We start from the raw sequence: 27,640 nt of genomic DNA, 5'->3' as shown, positions 1-27,640 counted from the left end.
GAAGAACGGCGGTGTGACAGGCTGCAGCGAAGCGCTGAGAACACACTGCAGGAGCGGTATTTCTCCAGTGGCATTACCGAAGGCTGCTGCAGGTGACTGCTGGTCACATGCTACCTGCAGCTGAAGTGGAAGGGGAGCCGCGTGACGGGCGCCATCTTGAATGTGGAGGTAGTGCGCTGAAGAATTTTCCCCTGGTCTGGTGGACGAAGTGTGGCTGAGGGACAGAGTGTGAGAACTTTTCTCCCCTGATAAGGTCGCTAGTGTGAGACTTACTGTGGTTTTCTGACTAGGAGGTCTTCCCTCTGGATGTTATAGTGGCTGCTGGGGGCCCTCTTGAAGCCTGCAGTGTTATTTGATGGTGGGGCTGACACACCTATCCCCCTGTACAGTATAAGAATTAATAGCAGTCTGACTGGCTGGTACTTAGGACTTTCTGGATCAAGTAGAACAGCTATCTGCTATACTGCAGGTGTGACACACTTAAGCCGGCCATTCAAGTGTCTGTGGACTGTTTCTATGGGCAGCAAAACTCCTTCTGTGGCTCCATCAACTGTTAAACAATACATGGATGCCATGAGCCAGACTGAGCAAGAAAGTGAGGGGTCTCATATCCCTGTTGCCTCTGCTGAAGCTTCTCAAATTATGAAAGCTATAACAGCTTGTCAAGCTGCTCTTACATCAAAAATAGATCATCTCCAGTCTGATCTCAGCTGTTTACGACACGACTTTGCCATAATACGCGAGAGAACGGCTGCAGTGGAGCAGTGAGTAAGCGACGTGGAAGATGCGTCTAGAGTGGTTGGAAATTACACCAGGCAGCTGTTACAGCAGGTCCAGATGCTACAAGCTAGAGCGGAAGACGCTGAAAATTGTAGCAGACGTAATAATATCCGTATCCTGGGCCTGCCGGAGCGAGCAGAGGGGTCTACCCCAGAAATATTTGCTGAACAACTTATAAAAGAGGTGTTGCATCCTACTACTCTCTCCAATTGCTTCGTTGTAGAGAAGGCGCATCGGGTCCCGACTAGGCCTCTACCGCCGGGATCCCCTGCAAGGCCTTTCATTATGAGAATCCTGAATTACAGGGATAGAGATGCTATTTTGCTGCCCACTAGACAGAAGGGTAACATCACCTATGAAAATATCTGCTTGTCATTTTACCCGGACTTTACTGCGGAGGTTCAGAAGAAAAGGAAGCAATTTACTGAGGCGAAATATGCAATGATTTACCCTTCCCATATGTGGGTGCAGGATGGAGAAACTGTCCGTTTTTTTTATTACTCCTGAAGAAGCAACAGATTGGATTGACAGGAATCTAAATGCAAGGCCCCATCGCTGACGGATTGAATTCTAGCAGTGACAACTAAAAGAGCTAATAATTGTCTAAATGTTAGATTGCATTACTGACAGGAATGTTATGACGGGGGCGGGAGGGGGTATATAAATTAGGCTCACCACTTCTCTTCTGCTGAGCCTTGGCCCTTTCTGTACTGAGCACATGATTGTAACATCAGTAACTCTTTAAGGGCTCATTCACATGAAGCTAAGGCCTCTGCGCCCGTGCTGCAGACCGCAAATAGTGGGTGCAATGCATAGGTACCGGCCTTATGAATCCCGTATTCGGGTGCGGATCTATTGACTTGAATGGGTCTGCGATCCGCAAGATATGGCAAAAGACAGGACATCCTCAGCACGGAGTGCACAGGCTAGTGTCTAAATCCAGTTGCAAGAAAAAGTATGTGAACCCTTTGGAATGATATGGATTTCTGCACAAATTGGTCATAAAATGTGATCTGATCTTCATCTAAGTCACAACAATAGACAATCACAGTCTGCTTAAACTAATAACACACAAATAATTAAATGTTACCATGTTTTTATTGAACACACCATGTAAACATTCACAGTGCAGGTGGAAAAGGTATGTGAACACCTAGACTAATGACATCTCCAAGAGCTAATTGGAGTGAGGTGTCAACTGGAGTCCAATCAATGAGATGAGATTGGATATACTGCCCTATAAAAAACACACCAGTTCTGGGTTTGTTTTTTACAAGAAGCATTGCCTGATGTGAATGATGCCTCGCACAAAAGAGCTCTCAGAAGCCCTACGATTAAGAATTGTTGACTTGCTAAAAGCTGGAAAGGGTTATTAAAGTATCTTCAAAATCCTTGCTGTTCATCAATCCACGGTAAGACACATTGTCTATAAATGGAGAAAGTTCAACACTGCTGCTACTCTCCCTAGGGGTGGCTGTCCTGTAAAGATGACTGCAAGAGCACAGCGCAGACTGCTCAATCTGGTGAAGGAAAATCCTAGAGTGTCAGCTAAAGACTTACAAAAGTCTCTGGCATATGCTAACATCCCTGTTAGTAAGTCTACGATACGTAAAAATACTAAACAAGAATGGATTACATGGGAGGATACCACAGAGGAAGCCAGTGCTGTCCAAAAAAAACATTGCTGCACATTTACAGTTTGCACAAGAGCACCTGGATGTTCCACAGCAGTACTGGCAAACTATTCTGTGGACAGATGAAACCAAAGTTGAGTTGTTTGGAAGAAACACACAACACTATGTGTGGAGATAAAGAGGCACAGCCACCAACATCAAAACCTCATCCCAACTGTGAACTATAGTGGTGGGGGCATCATGGTTTGGGGCTGCTTTGCTGCATCAGGGCCTGGACTGATTGCTATCATCAAAGGAAAAATGAATTGCCAAGTTTATCAAGACCTTAGAGACCAGGAGAACTTAAGGCCATCTGTCCACCACCTGAAGCTCAACAGAAGATGGGTGTTGCAACAGGACAACCACCCAAAGCATAGAAGTAAATCAACAACAGAATAGCTTAAACAGAAGAAAATACACCTTCTGGAGTGGCCCAGTCAGAGTCCTGACCTCAACCCGATTGAGATGCTGTGGCATGACCTCAAGAAAGCGATTCACACCAGACATCCCAAGAATATTAATAGATACAAACGCAAAAACACAAATGCAATCGCACCTTTATGCTGGATGTTGAATAAGGCATTGGTGTACATTTTGGCCAAAGCGTAATAAGCCACTCACCACGTCAAGGTCGCCTTAATGAGGGGTCCCTAACACTAGTTCCTACCTTTTATGGGCCATGACAGCCACACAAAATCCAGGGAGCGCAGGTACAGCATGCACGCCAAGCACACTCCGCTTTTAACCCCGTCCGGTGCCATTACAGCTTTCATCGGATCCAGGGATGCAAGTACCAACATGCATGCTGAGCCCACTATATACTTCTCCTGGAGCCTAATGGCTACTGGTAGGTGCTATATAAGCTGACTCCCCCATATTATCCCAAGAATATTGCTGAACTGAAACAGTTCTGTAAAGAGGAATGGTCAAGAATTTCTCCTGACCGTTGTGCACGTCTGCAACTACAGGAAACATTTGGTTGAAGGTATTGCTGCCAAAGGAGGTTCAACCAGTTATTAAATCCAAGGGTTCACATACTTTTTCCACCTGCACTGTGAATGTTTACATGGTGTGTTCAATAAAAACATGGTAACATTTAATTCTTTGTGTTATTAGTTTAAGCACACTGTGATTGTCTATTGTTGTGACTTAGATGAAGATCAGATCACATTTTATGACCAATTTGTGCAGAAATCCATATCATTCCAAAGGGTTTGCATACTTTTTCTTGCAACTGTATTGCATATCTGCCGTTTGTGAGCCCTTACAGTCATGTGAATGAGCCCTAACACTGAACTAAGGAAGTTGATCTGTCAATTTGCATAAGCCCCAGGCCATTGTCCTCTAATCAATCTCAGGTCTGGTAAGATAGTACATGTGACTCACAGAAAAATGTTGGTATTTACTTCTAATACCCATCCTCTCCTGAGAATGAGCTCTAGACTCCAAAGAGGTCATACCTAAAACGTGATTGAGACAGTTGCAAATTTGCAATCCAACCAAGGACATCTGCATGGAGTTTGTATGTTCTCCCCATGTATGCCTGGGTTTCCTCCTACACTTCAAAAACATTCAGATGTGGAATCTAGATTGCAAGCCCCATTGAGGAGAGCAGGTGATGATAATGTCTGTAAAAGCACTGCAGAATATGTCAGCGCTATATAAGTGAGTAAAATAAATAAATATTAAAATACTGCCAAAATTGGGAATCAATTGCCAGTTGGAGAGAGAAAATCAGCAATATACATACAACCCTGTGTAGTTGGTGTTTTAAAAAGAGAGGGTCTAACTTCTAAAAAGGATAGATTACCAAGAAAGGGAAGAAGTGTGGAATGTTGGAGAGAGAGACAAGCCTTTTTCCTAATTAGTTGCCAACTGTGGAATGTAGATTATAGAAGATTATCCTTAACCTCTTTCTCCAGTATCGGATGTATTTAATGTACTAAAGTTACTGGAAGGTATGGCCGACTAAAAGCCTGGTCTAATGCATAACTGACAAATTTTGACCTATGTCCCATCAAAGTTGGCATACCTGAAATTATCCGCAATATTATATTGACGAAGGCTGGGAAAGTTAAAGACTACCAAGGAATTTGGTTTGCTGCAGCTGAAAGAGGCTGATCTTAAACCGACTACAGTTTCCTGAAAAAAGGTGCCTTTTAAGAAATCTTTTTTTTTTCACTTTTTTGCACAGTTAAAGGCTGTTTCCAATTTAGGATAGGAGATCATTTGGATGAGATGACATTTACCGGCAAAGCAAAGGGAGTGAAATTTCCAAAAGGAAAGATCTTAAGTAATTCTGTGAATCTCTGGGGTAATGTTAATATAATTTAGCCTGTGGGAGTTGGCTGGTAGATTGATGCCTAAATCCATCCTCTACACCAAGGGCGTTGCTAGGTTAAAACATTCGGGACCTGGGCCCCTGATGTTTAGTCCCAGGCCCCGAATGTCCTGCCTGCCAGATAGATCCAACTGTATTGCCATCCTCAGGACAATTGAATCTAATGCCTTGCAAGAGCTGAAGGACCTGTGATGACATCACAGTCCATGTGATCAGTTCTAAATGCAGTAGCTGAAAAGGACCTGGTTTGTCACTATCATGTGACCAGTGCAGGAGAGGACGGCTCAGCAGTGAAGAGAAGTCCTGGGAGGAAGCTGTGGTGAGGTCTGCTACATGAGGAGAGGTAAGTGAAGATTACTCAGTGTGAGAGGCAGAGCAATGTTGGGAGTTGTAGTTATTTAACTGGGACTGTATGTTAGGGATGAAGTTATTTACATGGGACAGTGGGGTGGAGTGATGTTATTTACATAGGACTGAATATAGAGGGGTGATGTTATTTACGTGGGACTGTATTTTGGAGGGGGCTGTAGATAGAGAGGCATGTTATTTACATGGGACTGTATATTGGAGGGGACTGGAGAGGTGGTTTGATGGTATTTACATGGGACTCTATGGCGGAGGAGGAAAATAATATTATTTACATGGGACTGTATGGTGGAGGTGCTGAGGAATTATAATATCTGAGGACAGTAAATGGAGGAATATAACTACAGGGGGCATTATAAATACTGGGTGAGCTTCAAGGCGAGCATTATAACACTAGGGGGTATTATAAATACTGGGGGCACTGTGGGGACATTTTAAATCCAGGGGACATTAAGCATTCTTATTACTACTGGAGGCTCTATTGGTAGGGACTTATAGATCCACATTATTTCTATTAAGAGCATTATGGGGGGACCTAATTACTACTGAGGGGTCTGTAGAGAGCTTATTACTACTGGGATAACAATAGGGGGGCCTTATTTCTATTAGGGGCTCTGTAAGGACATTATTAATTCCAGAGGGCTCTTTTACTAATGGAGGCACTCTTGGGGAGCACTATCACTGTTGGGGGCACTGTAGGGGGTAGTATTACTAATGAGGGCATTCTAGAAGGGAATTACTATTGATGGGACTATGAGGAGTACTATTACTATAGGGGGGGGGGCACTCATTTTTCTTCAGGATAGTATTTGGGGGTAGAGAAAAGTGAAGAAGCTAAGATATCTGTGTTTCACACTCTGCAGAGACGAGGCGCGGCTGAGAGAAGTTGTCTGGACCGAATGGAGAAGATGATGACAGAGAAGATCTACATCAGAGGAGACGTCACCTGGGAGAAACTAGATGTGAAAGGTACAGGCTGCTGTATAGCAACAGTATACAGTAAAATGTCTTCAGTGCTAGTGTTTGTGATTGGTTGACTTAGAGAATTGGGCACATATTCATTGGGGCTTGGGCCCCGGATCTTTTGAGACCCTAGCAACGCCCTTGCTCTACACTATGGTGGGAAAAGGGGAAGCACTTCTCATATTGAAAAATTAACCCGGAAACCTGAAACACCAAGTCAGTCATAATGGCGGGTATTGCTTCAAATCAATAAAAGGAGATTATCTGCAAATACCAATGTTTTCTCTATCCTAAGTCCCTGAAATGTATTAAGAATCAAGAGCTCAGAGAAGGGGATCTAGCGTTACGATAAATAGATGAGTAGATAGTAGACATTCATGACTCGTTCAGTGAGAAACTGGGAAAGGGGTAAAGTGATGACCATTGATCCAAATAGAGCAGGCATGTCCAAAGTGCGGCCCTCCAGCTGTTGCAAAACTACAACTCCCAGCATGCCTGGATAGCTTACAGCTATTAGGGCATGCTGGGAGTTGTAGTTTTGCAACAGCTGGAGGGCCGCAGTTTGGACATGCCTGAAATAGGGGAAGTAGGACAGTTGTAAACAAGTACAAACCAAGTTTAGAAAAGGTATTCCCCCCAAAAAAATGCATGCAGAAAAGATATACCAGGAAACATGGTCAAACACTTTATCAGCATCTAAATTTAAGATGATGTTATTCTTAGGCTTGATTTTTACCCAAAACATAGGCGATGATGTGGCCATGGAGCGTTCTGCCTTCCCAATAGTGTAGTTCAGAATAAGGGCTTGTTCGGATCCGCAATAAACGGACACCATTCTGTGTGCATTCCCTTGAATGGGTCCGCAATCCTGGAGATGCGGAGCGGTGCAGAACGAAAGTATGGAACGGAAACCCATAGAAGGAGTGCTTCTGTGGGGTTCCGTACTTCCGTTCCACACAAAGATAGAACATGTCTTATCTTTTTGTGGAACAGAGGGATGCGGACCCATTCAAGTTGAATGGGTCTGGATTCTTCCCGGAGGCCTCACGAACGTTCTCCGTGCATTGCGTACCGCAAATTGCTGCCCCAATGCACGGAATGGAACCCATACGTTCATGTGAACAAGCCCTAAGTTGATGTCATCTAGGTGCATTCTGTTATCATCAACAAAGTTTTTCCAATGAGTTGCAAGAAATTATAATGAATAATAAACCCCCCATTAGGTGTATAAATAGTAGGAACTCTAATAAGCCGAACATGTGACAAGGGATAAAATGAATTTTACATTTTTACATGCATAGTCAAAACAGCAGCAAAAATTGTTTAACCACCTCCCGACCGCCTAATGCGTCCGGGAGGTGGGTGATTTATTCCTCCTGGACGCATCGGCGCGTCATCTCGCGAGCCAAGTATTTCGTCAGCAACCTGCCGGCCAATGATCGCGGCTGGCAGGTTGCTGATTTAAAAAAAAAACAATCAGCAGCCAGATACCACATCATATTAGTAAATATGATGTGGTTATATGGCTGCTGTGCTCCTCTGCTCCTTCTTTTGGTCGGTTGGTTCCAGCAGAGGAGCACACATCACTGTGAGTACCCACCAACACCACACCAGATCACCCCCCTGAACCCCTGTCAATCACTAGTGAAAGGAAAAAAGTGATCAGTGCAAACTGTCACTTTTTTTTTTCACTGGTATTGACCGTTAGGTTTTAGGTATAGTTTAGGCCCCTTGGTTAGGTAGTTTAGGGATCAGTTAGCGCCCAGCCCACCGCACCGCAGTCCGTTATTCGCTGATTAGCGTATCGCTAATCAGCATTTGTACTTTTATAGTATCTGGAAGTGATTAAAACTTGTATTAGTGTCACTTTAGTTCTCCCTCCACCCAAAACGCAGTGTTTGCCCGATCAGGCCTGATCGGTCGCCCACACCCGCCCCACCGCAGTGAAAAAAAAAAAATTTTTGGGGATCGCTGCACATTCACTTTACACGCACTGCGGCGATAAAAAAATCAGTTTTGATATTTTTTATCAACCGCAGCGGCCTCCGGTACTTCGCTAGCCTCCCATTTGTAAGACAGGCTTGCTTTTTTTTTTTTGGGTAGTCTCAGGGAATACCCCTAAATTTAGTTGCCCACATGTCAAACAGGGGGTATTCTTCTGAAGAGGCCTACAGGCTTCTGACCCAGTCGGATGAGGAATGGGAACCCTCATCTGATGAATCTAGCGGGTCAGAATACGAACCTGTAGAAAGCAGTGGCTCTCTGACCCAAAGTTCGGACGAGGAGGCTGAGGTCCCTGATAGCACTAGGTGTACCCGGCCCCGTGTCGCTAGACCGCAGGTTGCGCAGGATCCGCTTCAAGAGCAGCAGAGTGGGGCTGGTGCTGTCGGATTACGTGGTGAGGCATACACCAGCAGCCCAGCCCTTCCTGGACCTAGTACCAGCACTGCCGTAGAACATGGTGAAGTAGCGAGCACCAGAAGGGCAGTTGAAGCTGGTACGGTGTGAAGTGCAGTAGTGACCCCGTCGCAGCCACCGCAAAGACGTGCCCGTAGAGCCCCTAGAATCCCTGAGGTGCTGGCAAACCCTGAATGGCAGTCCCCAACTTCAGCCGCACCTGTAGTTCCCCCTTTCACCGCCTAGTCTGGAGTTCGGGTTGAGACAGCTCAGATCGGTTCGGCCCTGGGATTTTTTTAGCTGTTCTTGACTGCGGAGCTCTTAGACTTAGTTGAGGCAGAGACAAACCGGTATGCCACACAATTTATAACCGCTAACCCGGGAAGCTTTTATGCCCAGCCTTTCCGGTGGAAACCAGTCCAAGTTTCCGAAATTAAAACTTTTTTGGGCCTCCTCCTCAACATGGGTCTAACTAAAAAGCATGAATTGCGGTCATATTGGTCCACGAACCAATTCATCACATGCCCATGTTCTCTGCTGCTATGTCCAGGACACGATTTGAGACCATCCTGCGTTTCCTGCACTTTAGTGATAACAGCACCTCCCGTCCCAGAGGCCACCCTGCTTTTGACCGGCTCCACAAAATTCGGCCCCTCATAGACCATTTCAACCTGAAATTTGCAGATATGTATACCCCAGAGCAAAACATCTGCGTAGACGAGTCTCTTATACATTTTACCGGGCGCCTTGGCTTCAAACAATACATCCCAAGCAAGCGCGCCCGGTATGGGGTCAAATTGTATAAGCTCTGTGAAAGGGCCACAGGCTATACACACAAATTTTGTGTCTATGAGGGAAAAGATCAGACCCTGGAGCCGGTCGGTTGCCCTGACTACCTGGGGAGCAGTGGGAAGATAGTCTGGGACTTGGTGTCACCCTTATTCGGCAAGGGGTACCATCTTTATGTGGACAATTTTTACACAAGTGTGGCCCTCTTTAGGCATTTGTTTCTAGAACGGATTGGCGCCTGTAGTACCGCGCGAACTAGTCGCGCGGGCTTCCCCCAACGGCTCGTTAGCACCCGTCTTGCAAGGGGGCAGAGGGACGCACTGTGTAACGAAGAACTGCTCGCGGTGAAATGGAGAGACAAGCGTGACGTTTACATGCTCTCCTCCATTCACGCAGACACGACAATACAAATTGAGCGAGCAACCCGTGTCATTGAAAAGCCCCTCTCAGTCCACGACTATAACCTTCACATGGGAGGGGTGGACTTCAATGACCAGATGTTGTCTCCGTATTTAGTTTCCCGCAGAACCAGACGCTGGTATAAGAAGGTGTCTGTATATTTAATTCAATTGGCTCTGTACAATAGTTTTGTTCTCTACAGTAAGGCTGGGAGAACTGGATCCTTCCTCAAATTTCAGGAAGAGATCATCGCGAACCTCCTGTACCCAGGAGGTTCCGTGGCCCCATCCACCAGTGTAGTTAGCCGTCTACACGAGCGACATTTCCCCAATGTCGTTGCTGGTACCTCAACCCACCCGTCACCCCGAAAAAGATGTCGTGTCTGTAGCGGGAGTGGAATAAGGCGTGACACCCGCTATTTCTGTCCTGACTACCCTGCCCTATGCTTAGGGGAGTGTTTCCGGAAGTACCACACACAGGTACACCTAGCATAGGGATCATCTCATCAGGACAGGCACACAGGGCTATTAGGGCCCATTCACTCACACAGCTGCTGCAAACGTCTCCTTTCACCTGGGACAAAGTGCATAACGCACTTCGCCACATCTTTGGGCGATTTGCGCTTTGCACATTGACCCATGGGGAAGGAGAGGTTTGTTCTATAAAGGTAAAAAAACAAAAAAAAACACCAGTAAGCAAACACGTTAATGTTTAGTTCAAAAAGTTGCAAAGTTCCAAAGTTAATAAAATTATTGCGTTGCGGCCTGGTTTTTTTTTTTTTCTTTTTTTACCTTCCAGGTGGACCAACCGATCGACTAGCTGCAGCACTGATGTGCATTCTGACAGAAACATTGCGCTGCTGTCAGATTACATGCAAGTCGGTGTATGCGGCGCTGCAAGACGGGATTTTCTCCTCTGCAGTAACAGATACGTTTGCCGAGGCATACGAGCTGAGGAGGAGGCGGCGTTCCTATGCTTTGGCAAACACTTTGTATGTAAAAAAATAAAAATAAAAAATCCCGGCAATGATTTATTCATCCATATCGATTGATGTGAATGGAGAAATCTGGTTTGCCAGGGCATACGAGCTAAGTGGGTATGGATGTTGGGCGGAGCTCCTATGTCCTGGCAGATGCCTTTCCCCTCCTTTTTTTTTTTGGCAGAGATTTTTTCATCCACATTGATCGATGCGAATGAAGAAATCTGTGCCGTTCATTTTTTTCTTTCAGCCCAGAGGCTGAACGGGAAAAAAAAATCTCATTACCTGTATGCTCAATATAAGGAGAATAGCAGAAACTCCTAATGCTGGCCATACATGTAATGATTGCGGAGACCCTCAAATGCCAGGGCAGTACAAACACCCCACAACTGACCCCATTTTGGAAAAAGACACCCCAAGGTATTCGCTGAGGGGCATATTGAGTCCATGAAAGATTTAAATTTTTGTCCTAAGTTAGCAGAAAGTGAGACTTTGTGAGAAAAAACAAAAATAAAATCAATTTCCGCTAACTTATGCCAAAAAAATACATTTCTATGAACTCGCCATGCCTCTCATTGAATACCTTGGGGTGTCTTCTTTCCAAAGTGGGGTCACATGTGGGGTATTTATACTGCCCTGGCTTTTTAGGGGCCCTAAAGCGTGAGAAGAAGTCTTGGATCCAAATGTCTAAAAATGCCCTCCTAAAAGGAATTTGGGCACTTTTGCAGCCTAGATGCGCAAAAGTGTCACACATCTGGTATCGCCGTACTCAGGAGAAGCTGGGGAATGTGTTTTGGGGTGTCATTTTACATATACCCATGCTGGGTGAGATAAATATCTTGGTCAAATGCCAACTTTGTATAAAAAAAATGGAAAAGTTGTCTTTTGCCAAGATATTTCTCTCACCCAGCATGGTTATATGTGAAATGACACCCCAAAACACATTGCCCAACTTCTCCTGAGTACGGCGATACCAGATGTGTGACACTTTTTTGCAGCCAAGGTGGGCAAAGGGGCACATATTCCAAAGTGCACCTTTCGGATTTCGCTGGTCATTTTTTACACATTTTGATTGCAAAGTACTTCTCACACATTTGGGCCCCTAAATTGACAGGGCAGTATAACTACGCCACAAGTGACCCCATTTTGGAAAGAAGACACCCCAAGGTATTCCGTGAGGGGCATGGCGAGTTCCTAGAATTTTTTATTTTTTGTCGCAAGTTAGTGGAATATGAGACTTTGTAAGGAAAAAAGAGAAAAAAAAATAATCATCATTTTGCACTTTTTTGCAGCCTAGATGGGCAAAGGGACCCACATTCCAAAGTGCACCTTTCGGATTTCACCGGTAATTTTTTTACAGATTTTGATTGCAAAGTACTTCTCACACATTTGGGCCCCTAAATTGCCAGGGCAGTATAACTACGACACAAGTGACCCCATTTTGGAAAGAAGACACCCCAAGGTATTCTGTGAGGGGCATGGTGAGTTCCTAGAATTTTTTAATTTTTGTCGCAAGTTAGTGGAATATGAGACTTTGTAAGAAAAGAATAAAAATAAATAATCATCATCATTTTCCGCTAACTTTCAATGGGCATTAATTCCGGATCCGGCCTTGCGGCAAGTCTTCAGGATTTTTGGCCGGAGCAAAAAGCGCAGCATGCTGCGGTATTTTCTCCGGCCAAAAAACGTTCCGTTCCGGAACTGAAGACATCCTGATGCATCCTGAACGGATTTCTCTCCATTCAGAATGCATTAGGATAAAACTGATCAGGATTCTTCCGGCATAGAGCCCCGACGACAGAACTCTATGCCGGAAGAAAAGAACGCAGATGTGAAAGAGCCCTAAGCTCCATTTGCGGTTATCCTATGTTGGCCCGTCACCTGCAGGCCAACATAGGAACTGCAACTGTAATGCGCAAGGTTTCTTCAGAGAGACTCATCGTATTTTAATGAAGGATTGACTTTCCATATCTCCACATGCGGAGTCTTTCCCCTCCAGAAGCACGCCCTTCCGGGTTTTTAATCATTTAGATGCCATGGTTGAGCTTGACCACAGCATCTAAAGGGTTAAATACCTGCAATTGGCATAGTTTCCAGTTGCAGACATTGCCCATGGACCCGCCAGCTATGGTGTCCACTGCAAGAGGGTGCCATGTTTAAAGACCCTCCCAGCAATTGGGCTAAATGGGGACTTGTAATCTTTCCTGACATGTTTTGTTTAGAAACTACTTGCATTCCCCTTGTTCTAGAGCAGAGATGCCCAACCTGCGGCCCTCCAGCTGTTGTAAAACTACAACTCCCACCATGCCCTGCTGTAGACTGACCGTAGTGGGCTCTCTGGGCATGCTGGGAGTTGTATTTTTGCAACAGCTGGAGGGCCGCAGGTTGAGCATCCCTGTTCTAGAGTATTTATTCTTATGACTATGTTGTTCCATCTCTTTATTATTCCTGCTAGAAGTTTGGGGGGTGTTCCTGCACAGTCTGATACTATCCAATCAGTTTCAGACTGTGCAGGAACATACCTCCAACTTGTAACACCCACCTGGACCTTCATTGCAAACGGTTAGCAATTCATTCATAACTTCTAGCAGGTATAATAAAGGAATGGCACAATATAGAGTCATAGGAATAGATGATCCAGAATTGCTACGACATAGGGAATGCAAGGAGTTAGGCCTCATGCACACGTCCCGTTTTCCGTGATTTTCTGCGGTCCCATTGACTTTCAATGGGTCCGTTGAAAACTCGGCTAATGCACCGTTTTGTCACCCGCGCCCGTGATCCGTGTTTCCAGGCCGTGAAAAAAATATAACCTGTCCTATTTTTTTCACGGCTAACGGTTCGCGGCCCCATTCAAGTCAATGGGACCGTGAAAATATGCAGTTGCACACCCGATTGTCATCCGCGTCCGTTTTATTTCTTAATTTTGCCATGGCCAAACTGTCTGGCAAATCTTGTGGCAATAAAATAAAAATAAAAAATATACAGGAAGTATTAGGTCACTGGTTATGCTAATTTCTAGCCACATGTGCCTAACAGCTTCTGTGTGGTGAGGCAGCAATTTCTGAATCTTTCCAGCCACCATGCCGCGTTGGAATGTGGAGAGACTCATTACCCTGGTCCAGAAGAGGCCCGAGCTCTGGGATACCAGAGCCAATTCCTATTTGGACCGTGGGCGAAAGGATGCTGCATGGGAGCAAGTGGCCCGGAGCATGAGGAAGACTGAGTGGGCCAAAGCAGATAGCCGAGGCCGGGCAGAATTAGGTAAGTGCTAGCAATGTATTCGTGCTGTCTTTGCCCTCTGTGTGGCAAAATGATGTAGTTATAAATTCCCTGAGGTCACAATAGTGTATATTTTGTGGTCCAGCCTCATTTTGCATAAAGGCCTGTACATTTTTTTTTTATGAGACGTGTAATAAATTCCATACTCCACCATTTCTAACTTTAAATGGCTGTCCCTCCCTTTGCTACAGCATACAGTACTCATGTATAATCACATGTATGGGCACTTTTTTATGGGTGACACATGTGTCCTTGTAATTGAGCATCTTACAGTTGTCACCTTCACATATTGTAAAGAATTTTAGTTCAAATGGTTTGCACGACTCGTCTCCTCCATCTTGTACTTCTTCATTAGTATCCACACACCTGTAGGACTGTACCATGTGTTGTTGAATCTGTCCAATTTGGTGAATTTTGTGCTTTGACCTTTTTTTTTTAGTTTTTTGCCAAATTTATCAATTTGAATGTATTGTACGATTTAAAGTTGTTTTTAAAAAAGTGACTATTATGTCATTTCTTAACAGTTAAACAAACTAAAACCAGATGGGCAAGCTGTCGGGACCAATTCCGGAGGGAGGTCACCAGCAAAGGCCGGAGTGGGGAGGGCACATCGCGCAAACGGCCTTACATATATACACAGCAATTACAGTTTTTAAGACCAGTTATGGATTTGAGGCCGTAAGTATTTTTAATGATACTTTAAAAATAAAATTTGTGTGTTAATGTACGTTTGCATCTGGGTAAGCAAAAGTGTCCTAGAAAGTAATGGGTTGAACTATTGAAGACATATCCTTTCAGTAGGTCAGCCATGTCATAACTGACTCCATCCAGCTCTTTTCAAACTGAAACTCCCAGCATGCAAGAATCAATGTAAAGCTAACCAGTCCTGCTTGGAGTTGGGCATCAGCTGGCGGGCTTCAGTTTGTACATGCCTAGTGTTGGTTGTCTCCATCATTTCTGTGGGGGAGTCACACCAGGCACCACCGCTGATGATCTGTATGATGAGACGACACATGCAGAGCGCAGATAGCGCCTCCCCTCTCTGTTTTGTTCCTGTTGAAGCAATTTATTGATGTCCTGGAACATAGATGTTTGCAATCTGATGAGGAATAGAGAAGGGAGATGCCACGTGCGCACTGCACGCATTATCTCCTCATACAGTTGATCATTGTGTTTGTCGTCTGTTGGTCACACACCAATATATTCTTTTATACCTGATTGTTTTATGGGAGCCCTGAATAGTGTATTGATTTGCGTTTTTTTGGGGTTGTGGGTAATATTTGCACCACAATAAAAGAATATTTAACTTTTGTATGTTTTGGAAATTGTAAGACAATAGGTATTTGACTGGTCATTGATATCGGTTAAATTGATTAGCACAAACCACGACATGGATTCCTTACTTTGCACATATAAGATCTCAATAACCTAATCCTATGTTAATGGATTATAAGGATGTTGCAACTACGCTTGACCAGCCAGATTTTAAGTAGTACTCCCACCATGCTCAAGTGTTGCCTGGTACATGTTTTGACTATTTAAATGATGTTCGACTAGGTTAACATTACATCTTGTATGTTTGGATGGTGGAAGCAGGCCACATACAGATGAGATGGCCTGAATATCAGCACTGGTTTTGGTCCTTGAATGAGTAATCCTCTTTTGAGGCTGGACAGCTCCAAACGGCCAAGAATGTTTTCCCATTTCAGTTTCATGATATCTTTTCAACACTTGTCCCATTGTTACACTTAAAATGTATTATAATTAGGTATTTCACTATTCACGTAGAAGCTGTTATTCATTGTGTAAAATCAAATATCTGGTGTATGCTGCCACTCCGTATATATTTTGGATACACACGGCTGTTTAAACCTAATATAAATTATGTACTTTTGTAAAGATGAAAGCAAATGTTATAATTTGTTTTTATGTTTATTTCAAATACAGTACTGTGGACAGTCTGGATGCCTCGGAAGAATCAGATACGGCCGGGAGTGAAACCCCTGCGGTTTTCTCCCCCGCCACAAGTCCGGCAGCGACGCCAGCAGAGGACCCAGAAGACTCTGCACAGGCCCAGACCCCCCCCTACCACTGGCCAGTCCACCACGTCAGGTCCAGCCACAGCCCAGACGTCGCCGCCAAGTCTCTACCTCTGGGCAAGAGAATCGGGAAATGATTGACGCACGCGTCATAGATTTTCTTGCCCAGAGGAGGAGTGATGGCTTGGAGGAAAAAATGTTAAGGGGACTAGGGCCGCTAATGAAGCAAGGCACTCCTAACCAGCATCCAGAGCGCATGGCTTCATTGGCCATTGTCATCAAAATGTTTATTTGCCCTAACCATGGAGACATTATTGGCAAATTAAATGCCTTGAAACTGGAGATTGAAACTGCAGGACAGCAGCCAAATGCTGGACCTTATCAGTTCCCTCCACAACCCACCCAAGGGCCTTCTTTCCCCCCCCCCTCCCCCCCCAACCACAGTACATTCCACCTCAGGGCCCAATGCATTCTGTGGGACAGCCCCTTTACCCGGGCAGTTTGGCAACTGGGGCACCACAACAGGCCCATGTAAGGCCACGGTCCTCTTTTCCGCCAGGTTCTTTTACGCAGGACCTTCTTGATTTATAATTTTTTTTGTTTTCTTATTCTAGCACTTTATATGTTTTGTGTTTACTGTTGTAAACTTTCCCTTTGGTCTGTTTTTGGTGATCCCAAAATTTAACTAAAATATGGTTTTGGGCAAAACTATTTGACTATTGTTTTTTTTGCACACTCTACACAACATTTACATTTAAAAACACAATGTAAAACAAAAGCTACACACACTGTATTTCACAAAGCCACACTTTATTTTGATGAGCAACATCTTTATTTTCGGTTACTGTGAAGATGAGGTATTAGAAATTTGTTTGGACCAGATGAGCCAAATATCAAGATGTTTTAGTCAATTAACATTTAGACATAAATATCATTAATATTTAGTTATATGAAGTTTAAATTATGTGATGTCCAAAAAATCTCAGCCCGCAAGCCCACGTCAAGGGTCCTCATTATCTTGTGAGTCCCTACACTCAACTACCACAATCATTTTTAGTAATTTATCTACAAAATAACAAAAAACTAAAGAGCCCAGAAGATTTCAAAAACTGCCACAGCAAGGACCCCTCTGGGCTATAAAAAGTAGTCTGCATAGAGTTCCCGAACTGCAATGCCTGCAGTCCCAGGTCGTCTATGCAGGGTCCTTTCCAAACCCAAATCTGATGATGTAGGAAGATCTTCCATGTCAACAGAAGAGGAAGCCTCGTGAATCCTGGTGAAGTTGTGTAGAAAGACACAAGCTTTAATCACCAGGGTAGCATTCTCCGGATCCATCTGTATGGATGACAAAAACACCCTCCACTTGCTAGAGAGTATCCCGAAAGCACACGCCACATACCGACGGGCACGAGTCAACCGGTAGTTGAAGATTTTGGAAAGGGCCGCATAACATGTGGAGTCAATGCAAACCCTTCATCTGCCACGATGACAAATGGAGCTGGCAGACCTGCATATCCAGGCAGTCTTCTGGACTCAGGCAGGGCAAGCTGGTTGGCACGAAGCCGCTCACCCATTCTAGAAGCACTAAAGATGCGAGCATCAGCAGTGCTTCCATAGGCCCCAATATCTACCATTATAAACCGGTAATGACTGTCAGCAACAGCCATCAGCACTACCGAAAAATATTGTTTATAATTGAAGAAACGGCTCCCTGAGTGTGGCGGCTTCTTCACACGGATGTGCTTGCCATCCATTGCCCTGATGCAGTTTGGAAACTGCGCAGAATTTTGAAAGCTCTCAGCAATCCGAACCCAATCATCCGCCTTGGGCTGCGGCATCACCGTCTCTCGGAGTTGCTGCCAGATGACATGGCAAGTGTGTCGTACAATTCTCAAGATCGTTGAGGTTCCTAAAAGAAACTCAAAATGCAGGGATGCAAAAGAGTTCCCAGTGGCAAGGAATCTGTAGGAAAAATGATATAAAAAAAAAAACCTGTCATCAGCAAATCAAAGAGAACAACAGATACATGATTCAAGTATAATTCTGTATACAGTACAGGATTGTAAACACCCTATGTCTAGTGGTGGGGAACCTATGGGACAGGTGCCAGAGGCAGCACTCAAGGCCCTGTCTGTGGGCACCCACACCCTTTGAAAAGTCTATGGTTTACCAATATACACCTTAGACTTTACAAAGCATTGATCAGCACAGGCCACACAATGAAAAGGATAGGCAGCACTGAATTGAAGCGGCCTATTAAAGCAAATTGATAAAATGCAATAAATTGGCGGATTGAACTTTTACACTAAATGCGTAGGTTAAGGGTTGAAGTTTCGAAACTCAGTCTGAAAACGGCTCGCCCTCACTGACCTATGTATTTTGTTGAATAAATAAAAAATAAATAAAAAAAAGGTGTCTACGAGCAAAACACTAACAGCTATTGGGGTGTGGGCAGTACTACCACAACTAAGTGACAACAACTGTGTTTAGCCCTTTTAAAATGCAGAAAATGATGTGCAAGTTCACAATTATGTGAACATTAGGCATGATGAGGACGTTAGCTGGAAATCTTAGGGGTTGGCAGCAGCACAATCCTACAAAATAGGGTATAAAACACAACTTTTAACAAACTACTGGCGAGTGCAGCGGATTTGTGTAGTGTCTGGAGGATGTTAGCTGAACACAAGTTTGAAACTTGCTAAAAAGCAAAACAAAAAAACAATACTGTTATGTCATGTGACAGAGATTAACGTGTTAAGAAACAAACCATTTAACAAAAAAAAAAAAACATTATGGGCAAAGAAAGGTTACTTCAGCAAACAGTAGCACATGTCTCACAGCAGCCATTTTGGAGCACATGTTACTCCTAACAGAAACAGTGCACATTACTGTTTAAACTATAAAAGTACAATACTGCTTACCTCAACGTGACGATGAGCCTTTCCTCAGGAGAAATGCTGCGCCTCATATTGGTGTCCATAAAGGTAAGGACAGTATGTAGAGACGACAGCAATCAATCAAATGTACCCACTGACATCCGACAGAAGGAAAAAAACTTCTCAGGATACAGGCGAAGATCTTTATAGAGGGTATGAAAGTGTCCTTTCCGGTAGCGTTGTGAAACAATCGGATGGACCCAAAATCGTCGCCTTCTACTCGGTTCCTCATTCAACAAATGAGTGCGCAGTCCCCATTGCCGAGAAACCAGCCAATGCAGTAAGACCTCTTCCTCTGAATCCGACATGGTGATACAGCAAAGAGAAGCAGCCAAAATAACATCTGTACTCTGGAAAGACTACAGAAAATGGCCACAAAACCAAACTCAGGTGCTCTTCATTTATACCAGTATCCTGGGTGGAGTTATTAAAATTACATTTTTTGCACCATTCCTTGTTTTCTGACGGGCCGCAAAAAAAACGGGCACACGGACACACGGAAGCACAACGGAAGAAAAAACGGCCACGGATCATGGAACAACGGAACCACGTTTTGCAGAACGCAAAAAAATACTGTCATGTGCATGAGGCCTTACTAAAACAGGCATGTCCGGGGATGTTATAGGTCCTAAAGTTTAACACAGTAATTATAAGTAATATTTGGATTATAATTACCCACTTTTACCCCTGAAAACACATTTCTGTGTCTACAGAATAATAAGTCATTATGGTTTTATATGTAGCAGAGATACTCACATTAGAGACACAGAAGAATGACACCAGAAAAAGACCATATGGTCCATCTAGTCTGCCCTTATATTTCCTTGTCATTTTTATCTTTGGATAGATATCGGTTTATCCTAGGCAATTTTAATTCAATTACTGCTGATTTTCCAAAGACACTAGCTGGGAAAAGAGAGTAATATCAGCAGGCTGTCTGCCATCTTTTTCTCTCTGAATATTCTACACGTGATCAGAACTGTAAGAAACTATCCACAATGTACACTAATAAATTAAGGATTTACAGTATTTCACAAGTGAGTACACCCCTCAAATTTTTGAAAATATTTTATTATATATTTTCTTGGGACAACACTGAAGATATGACACTTTGATACAATATAAAGTAGTCAGTGAATAGCTTATATAACAGTGTAAATTTGGTGTGCCCTCAAAATAACTCAACGCACAGTCATTTATGTCTAAACCGCTGGCAACAAAAGTGAGTACACCCCTAAGTGAAAATGGCCAAATTGTGCCCAAAGTGTTAATATTTTGTGTGGCCACATTATTTTCACAGGTTGCCACTGGAATCCTCTTCCACTCCTCCATGATGACATCACAGGGCTGGCAGATTTTAGAGACCTTGCACTCCTCCAACCTTGCGGGTTTAGGTTGGGAGACATGTTGGCTAGTTCAGCACCTTTACCCTCAGTTTCTTTAGTAAGGCAGTGGTTGTCTTGGGAGTGTGTTTGGGGTCATTATTGTCACGGCTGAGGATGGGGAAAACCCTCAGCCGTGCGATGACAGAGGATGGTAGTCACGACTTGGCCAGAACCACAGAATTAGGGAGCAGGTCACCTCCTATTGCTTCCCTAATCTCACCCTAACTCCTAGCGACATGAGCCGACCTTGAAGGTAGGAGGGCTCATGCTCTGGAACCTCGGGTCCCTACTAGCCCTCCGCAGGTCCCTAAGCTAGGAGCTGGGTAGACTACCTGTTCCTCCTGGACATGGAGAAATAGGAGTCTAAAGATGGCCAAACTATAAAGACAGGGGAAACAGAAACAGTCATATGGCAATGGCAGGTAAGTGCAACTAGTACTAACACTTACCTGCCACAGACACAGAGCCTGGGACCCAAGTATCAGTGCTGCTGTCCACAAACACAAACGACAGAGCACACACACCACACAGGACACCAGGAAACCATACGCTGTAAAGAATAGACATGACACACAAACACATCCTCATAACATTGTGTATAAACAATACATAACAATTTGTTTATAACCACAAGGGTGGCCCCCACTGGCAGATGGAATTACCAGGAGGGTGTCTCCAGCAAAGCATAGCTGAAGAACCCCTCAGCTTCTGATCTCTAGAGAGGCTTTATAGCCCAAAGTGGCCACACCCACATAGACACACACAGGAGAGGGAATTAACCCTTCCAACACTAACCAGGGAGTGAAACCACTTAAAGGGGAAGTGTCTAAAAGAAGATCACACTGCAGCTGTTACCGCAGGCAATGACATGGGTGGCAACCATGTCCTGGGAGTCAGCCAGAAGGCCGAGACACTGCCACCACATGTACACATCCAAACCAAACGTTGCCACGGGCAGCCAGAGTGAAGGGAAGAGTCACAGTGCACACCTAACATAAACCTCGTGCACACCAGACATACAAAGAGCATAAGATACACACACACCTAACTGAGAGGTTGCTAGGTGCAACCGCATGAACATTGCCGCAAGCTGCCTAGCACCAGATCAGGCTGCTCTACTGCGACAATACAAAATAACTTGTTGCCCGCGGCAACCACAAGTGAGGCAGCACACTAGCGGCCCTCACCTGTGGTTGAACACCCAATAACAAACCGCAGGCAACAGCCTGCGGTTCAGGAGTCACGACCATGACCATGGCCATGACAATTATCATGTTGGAATACTGCCCTGCTGCCCAGTTTCTGAAGGGGAAGGATCATGCTCTGCTTCAGTATGTCACAGTAGATGTTGGCATTCATGGTTCCTTTAATGAACTGTAGCTCTCCACATCTGGCAGCACTCATGCAGCCCCAAAACATGACACTCCCACCACCATGCTTGACTGTAGGCAAGACACACTTGTGTCTGTATCTTTACCTAGTTGCCGCCACACATGCTTGACACCATCTTAACCAAATAAGTAGATCGTGGTCTCATCAGACCACAGGACGTGGTTCCAGTTATCCATGTGCTTAGTCTGCTTGTCTTAAGCAAACTGTTTGTGGGCTTTCTTGTGCATCATCTTAGGAGGAGAGGAGGCTTCCTTCTGGGACAACAATTATGCAGACCAATTTGATGCAGCGTGTGGCATATGGTCTGAGCACTGACAGTCTGACCCCCCCACCCCTTTAACCTGTGCAGCAATGCTGGCAGCACTCATACGTCTATTTTGGAAAGACAACCTCTGAATATGATGCTGCACTCAACTTCTTTGGTCAACTATGGTAAGGCCTGTTCTGAGTGGAACCTGTCTTGTTAAACCACTGTATGGTCTTGGTCACCGTTTGGCAGCTCAGTTTCAGGGTGTTTGCAATCTTCTTATAGCCTAGGCCATCTTTATGTAGAGCAACAATTCTTTTCTTTAGATACTCAGCACTCCCTTTTGTTGACAGCGGTTTAGACATTAATGGCACCACATTTACACTGTTATACAAGCTGTACACTGACTACTTTACATTGTATCAAAGTGTCATATCCTCAGTGTTGTCCCATGAAAAGAGATAATAAAAGATTTACAAGAATGTGAGGGGTGTACTCACTTTTGTGAGACACTGTACATCCTAATATATTCTACCTATTAAGTACCAAGTAGCTTCTTTGTCGTCTCGTAGCCACACACAGGCATTTTTCTTGTGATGTTTACAGTATAAAACTCGAAGAATAATCTGGCGCATAGGTGAAAGAATACTTACCAATAAATTCCAGTAGATTACTGAAAAAATAAAACCACAATGAAATAAAAGTTAGATATCATCCTGTATAAAAACACAATTTTTGCTTTCAATTGACGGGCCGTTTTCTGCATTCCGCATATGGTCCGTATACGGAACCATTCATTTCAATGGGTCCGCAAAAGTTGCGGACAGCACTCTGTGTGCTGTCTGCATCCGTTGCTCCGTTCCGTGGCCCTGCAAAAATTATCTTTGCGGACAAGAATAGGCATGTCTTTAATTCCGTTCTGCAAATTGCAGAAGGCACACGGGGGTGGCTTCCCTTTTTTTTGCGGATCCGTAATTTGCGGACAGCAAAAAACGGAACAGTCATGTGAACGAGCCCTTACACCAAGGAACAATTTTGTACTGAAGGTTCAAACTGTGTCGCGCCCCCAGAAGCGATCCACAAGCTGCACAGTTGTTTCGCTGGCTGCAGCAATCTCTAGTTTAGCAATACAAATGAATCCATGTTTGCTTATTCAAATGTAATGGAGAAAAATACTAGTTAAATGGAGCAGTATTTTTAATTTTGGCATGAATTTTGACCACAGATGGAGAGCCCCAGTAGAAAAGGTTTGAGAAGCCCTGCTTTAAGGAATCAAATACGGTTAAAGGGAACCTGTCACCGGGATTTTGGGTATAGAGCTGAGGACATGGGTTGCTAGATGGCCGCTAGCACATCCACAATACCCAGTCCCCATAGCTCTGTGTGCTTTTATTGTGTAAAAAAAACTATTTGATACATATGCAAATTAACCTGAGTCGATTCCTGTATGTGAGATGAGTCAGGGACAGGACGTATCTCAGGTTAATTTGCATATGTATCAAATCAGTTTTTTTTTACACAATAAAAGCACACACAGCTATGGGGACTGGGTATTGCGTATGTGATACATACTTTTGGAGAGTATGTGGTGTCCCAAGGTAGGAGCTTACCCCAAGCTGCTCACTTTTGTATTAGATAGGTTAAGGCATCTTTCACACGAGCGAGTTTTCCACCCAGGTGCAATGCGTGACGTGAATGCATAGCACCCGCACTGAATCCGGACCCATTCATTTCAATGTGTCTGTGTACATTTTTTTCACACATCAGTTCTGCGTTGAGTGAAAGATGCAGCATGTTCTATATTATGCGTTTTTCACTGATAGTTGCTAAGAGATGTTGTTTGTAAACCTTAAGTTTTTTATCACGTGCGTGAAAAACGCATCAAAATGCATCCGGGCAGAAAAAACTAAACAACTGAACGCAATCGCAGTGTATAATGTGATTGAAAAATGAATCCAGCCGGCAAATGAGGCAATATTGCTTGCAAAATGGTGCGAGTTTCACTGAACGCACCCTGAACGCATCTGGAGCCAATCCGTCACGCTTGTGTGAAAGAGGCCTAAAGCAGGAATCAGCAACCTACAACACACCAGCTTTAATTAACATACGACTCCCAGTATGAACACTTGTTTGGCTGTTCTTGAGACTTCCATAGAAGTGGATGCTGGGTGATGTAGTTTCACAACAGCTGCAGTGTTGTAGATTGCTGACCCCACGTTTAAAGGAACACTCCAGTCAAAAATCTTTATATCTGTTTGATACTTTTACAATGTAAAGGCTTTCTCCTTCGTGTTATTATATATGCTCCAGATTGTAGCATCTAGCAGCTATCTCCATCACTCAATAGGGTAGAAATATAATCTCACTGCGTCTTGATTTGAATTTGTGGCACCAAATTGCTGCGCCAAATGTATAAAGTGTATGTGCCAAAATGTTCTTTAATTTGCAACACAATACACTTTTTTAGATAACTTTTCCACCAGATTTTTGTCTGCACCTATTTAGCGCTTTGTTTTGTTGCAGTCTTAGGCAGTTTTGGTGCAAACAGTATGCCAGGTCCAAGATGTATAAAAAGTGATGCAACATTCGGATCGTGAAACCCTGTGGTGCATTGTGTCTCAAATAGGGATTTTGTAGTCCATTGTGATGAATCTTCCTTCACCATTTTCTAAAAGAACATCAGAAATTTAGACACTTAACAATTCAATAAATTTGGTGCAAACTAAAAACGCCACAGGCATAAAGTAGACCTTGTTCTTCAGGGCAGAAATTGAGCCTTATTTGAATTATTTACCTCTTAATTCACCATCCTTCATTAGATATTGTTCATCATGATCAAACATATATAAATTAAAGGTGTGATAATTTTAATAACTCTTTAGCGTCTGTGAAGAACTTGATGTTTCACAAAATTTGACCTGTGTGTAAAACATTTACCACATTCTGAACATGAAAATGGTTTCTCTCCTGTGTGAATTCTCTGGTGCTGAACAAGAACTGATTTCTGGGTAAAACATTTCCCACACTCTGTACATGAAAAAGGTCTCTCTCCTGTGTGAGTTCTCTGATGTTTAACAAGGTCCGATTTCTGAGAAAACCGTTTCCTACAATCTAAACATAAAAATGGCTTCTCGCCTGTGTGAAATCTCTGATGTTTAGATAGATCAGATTTCTGCGAAAAGCATTTCCCACATTCTGGACATGAAAATGGCTTTTCCCCTGTGTGAAATCTCTGATGTACAACAAGATCAGATTTCTTACTAAAACATTTCCCACATTCTGTACAGGAAAAGGACTTCTCCACTGTGTGCATTTTCTGATGACTCTCAAGATAAACTTTAAGAGTGAATGATTTTCCACAATCTGAACATGAAAATGGCTTCTCCTCTGTATGCACCTTTTGATGTTTAAGAAGATATGACTCCTGAGAAAATGATATCCCACATTTTGGACATGAAAACGGCCTTTCCACTGTGTGAATTCTCAGATGCTCAACAAGCTCAGAGTTCTGAGAAAAGCATTTCCCACACTCCACACATGGAAATGGCTTCTCGTGTCTATGAATGCTGGTATGCCTCTCAAGGTCTTCTTTAAGTGTAAAACACTGGCCACATTCTGAACATGCACATGGCTTCTGCTCCAAGTGCGACTTTTGATGTTCAACAAGAAGTAATTCATCAGTAAACAACTTGCCACAATCAGCACATGAATATCTCATGTATTCTAGGAAGAAAAAAGAAGAAATTTTAGTTAGCAATAACACCAGAAAGTATGTGTAGGTGAGGTTGAAATGTTGAAACTGAGTTTAACAAAAATTGTATGTGTACATATAACCCATGAGTTGTATAGAAAAGTAATACAGCAAAGTCTATAAGGCCCTATCTACAAACGAGGGCTCTCATTTTACTTGGAGGCATAAGGAGTTCTGTTTTATACAGAACTCAACAAAAAAAAAAAAAATCATTCCATGTTACAGAGGTATTCTCTGCTAGGAGCATTACTTGTGGGGGAAGAATATCTCTGTGATCAATTTGGTTCCATACAGAGGGAAATGGAGTGCCTGGCCTCAGTAGTAGAAAACTTAAGGACCTCCATATCAAAGGATAATCAGATCTGGATTATGCAGCTGTGCCTTTTAGGTACTACCTAAATTGAATGTTCCCTGTATTGTAATGAGAAATCAGCTTTTTTATTTGCATCTTTCAAAAGTTATGTCATAAATTCCATGCTCCCACTGGTTGTATAAGTTTTTTAACTATATTTTAATGTCATTATGCTTTGAGAAGGGGCTAGTGTAGCCTGAAATGTGTAAGTGATACATTGTATATTTTACACATCACAATAATAAAGATCCTGTTTTATGGAGCTACAGTGCTGCTGGATTATCCTTTGATGTTTTTCTTTTTTACTTGTTTTATTGAAAAATCAAATACAACATTTACAATATTTATCTGTTTCACATCTCTGACAGAATAACACTGTGTATCACTAGTTATGACATAGGTAAGTGCTTTTGCAATAGAAATACATCACGTTATAAAGAGATCCATACATTACACCTAGGTATTAGCAGTAATCAAGTAATGAGACATAGTGTTCAATGTAGTGAAAAAAAAAAATCCCCTCAAATCCTTTATTTTTTATTTTTTTTTAAATAAAACAAAATAAAAATAAAATAGACAAACAAAAAACTGTATAAAACGTTTAAAAAAATTGACATATTTGTTATCGTTGCGTTCGTAATGACCGGATCTATAACAATATCACATGATCTACCCCATCAAGTAAACGGTATAAAAAAATAAATAGAAAAATTACACCAAACAGGTTTTTTTGTGACTTCATCTTCCAAAAAATGAGATAAAAGGCAACCAGAAAGCCAAATGTAGATATAACTATAAAAAAGTTATGGGGGTCAGAATATGGTGATGTAAAAAAGGGAATATTTTTTTTTTCAAAGTTTTCATATTATTTTGACTATACATATGTGGTATCATTGTAATCGTACTGGCCCAAAGAATAAGGGGCACAGGTTGGATTTTCCGCCATAGGAACAAAACCCATAAAACGGTGTACAAATTGAGTTTTTTTTTTTTATTCCGCCCCATTTGGAATTTTTTTGCCTGCTTCCACTATATTGTATGCCATATTAAAGTACAACTTCTCCTGCAAAAAATACGCCCTCATACATCTATGTGAACAGAGAAATAAAAAAGTTATGGCTCGAGGAAGATAGCGAAGAAAAAGAAAATGCAAAAACAAACAAACCTCCGATATCCTAAGGGTTAAAGGGGCTATCTAACCCCTATTATGCCCCCCAAAGTGCCCAGGCACCGCATACAGATAATAATTATGCCCAATAGGGGGTTGCAGCCAATAGCAGGCTGCGTTGGAAGTGAACCTCCCTAGTATCACGTTCCCATCGTGGCCTGCTATTGATTGCCCCCCATGTCGCTGGATTTTTTCAGCTACGTGATGGGACCAAGGCAGTGGCAACTGTGCCCGGGCATTTTGGGGGGCATTATAGGGGTTGGATAACCCCTTTAACTCCTTGCTGCTGATGCCACCAATCATATTCCTCCCCTATAAGGTGACTAATGTGCTGTGGGTGGCCCTGTAGGCTCATAGAGGACTCAGGGGGTAAAGGGAGAGGAGTAGGAGGAAAGAACACT

At 43.3% G+C, this 27,640-nt stretch overlaps 1 protein-coding gene across 1 annotated transcript in view; it reads right to left on the bottom strand.

Moving 5' to 3' along the window:
• Positions 1 to 23,917: 23,917 nt before the first annotated feature.
• LOC122941322 (zinc finger protein 551-like) overlaps positions 23,918 to 27,640 on the bottom strand; it is a 30,930-nt gene continuing 27,207 nt past the window's right edge. The window contains exon 13 of the mRNA XM_044298450.1: positions 23,918 to 25,691. Coding sequence (XP_044154385.1) covers positions 24,847 to 25,691 — 845 coding nt within the window. The 3' untranslated portion in view covers positions 23,918 to 24,846. The remainder of the gene's footprint in view (positions 25,692 to 27,640) is intronic.

The sequence above is a fragment of the Bufo gargarizans genome, chromosome 6, assembly GCF_014858855.1.
Source record: "Bufo gargarizans isolate SCDJY-AF-19 chromosome 6, ASM1485885v1, whole genome shotgun sequence".
Classification (NCBI taxonomy): Eukaryota; Metazoa; Chordata; class Amphibia; order Anura; family Bufonidae; genus Bufo; species Bufo gargarizans.
The sequence above is the reverse complement of the archived record's forward strand: the minus strand, read 5'-3'. Positions and strand labels throughout refer to the sequence as shown.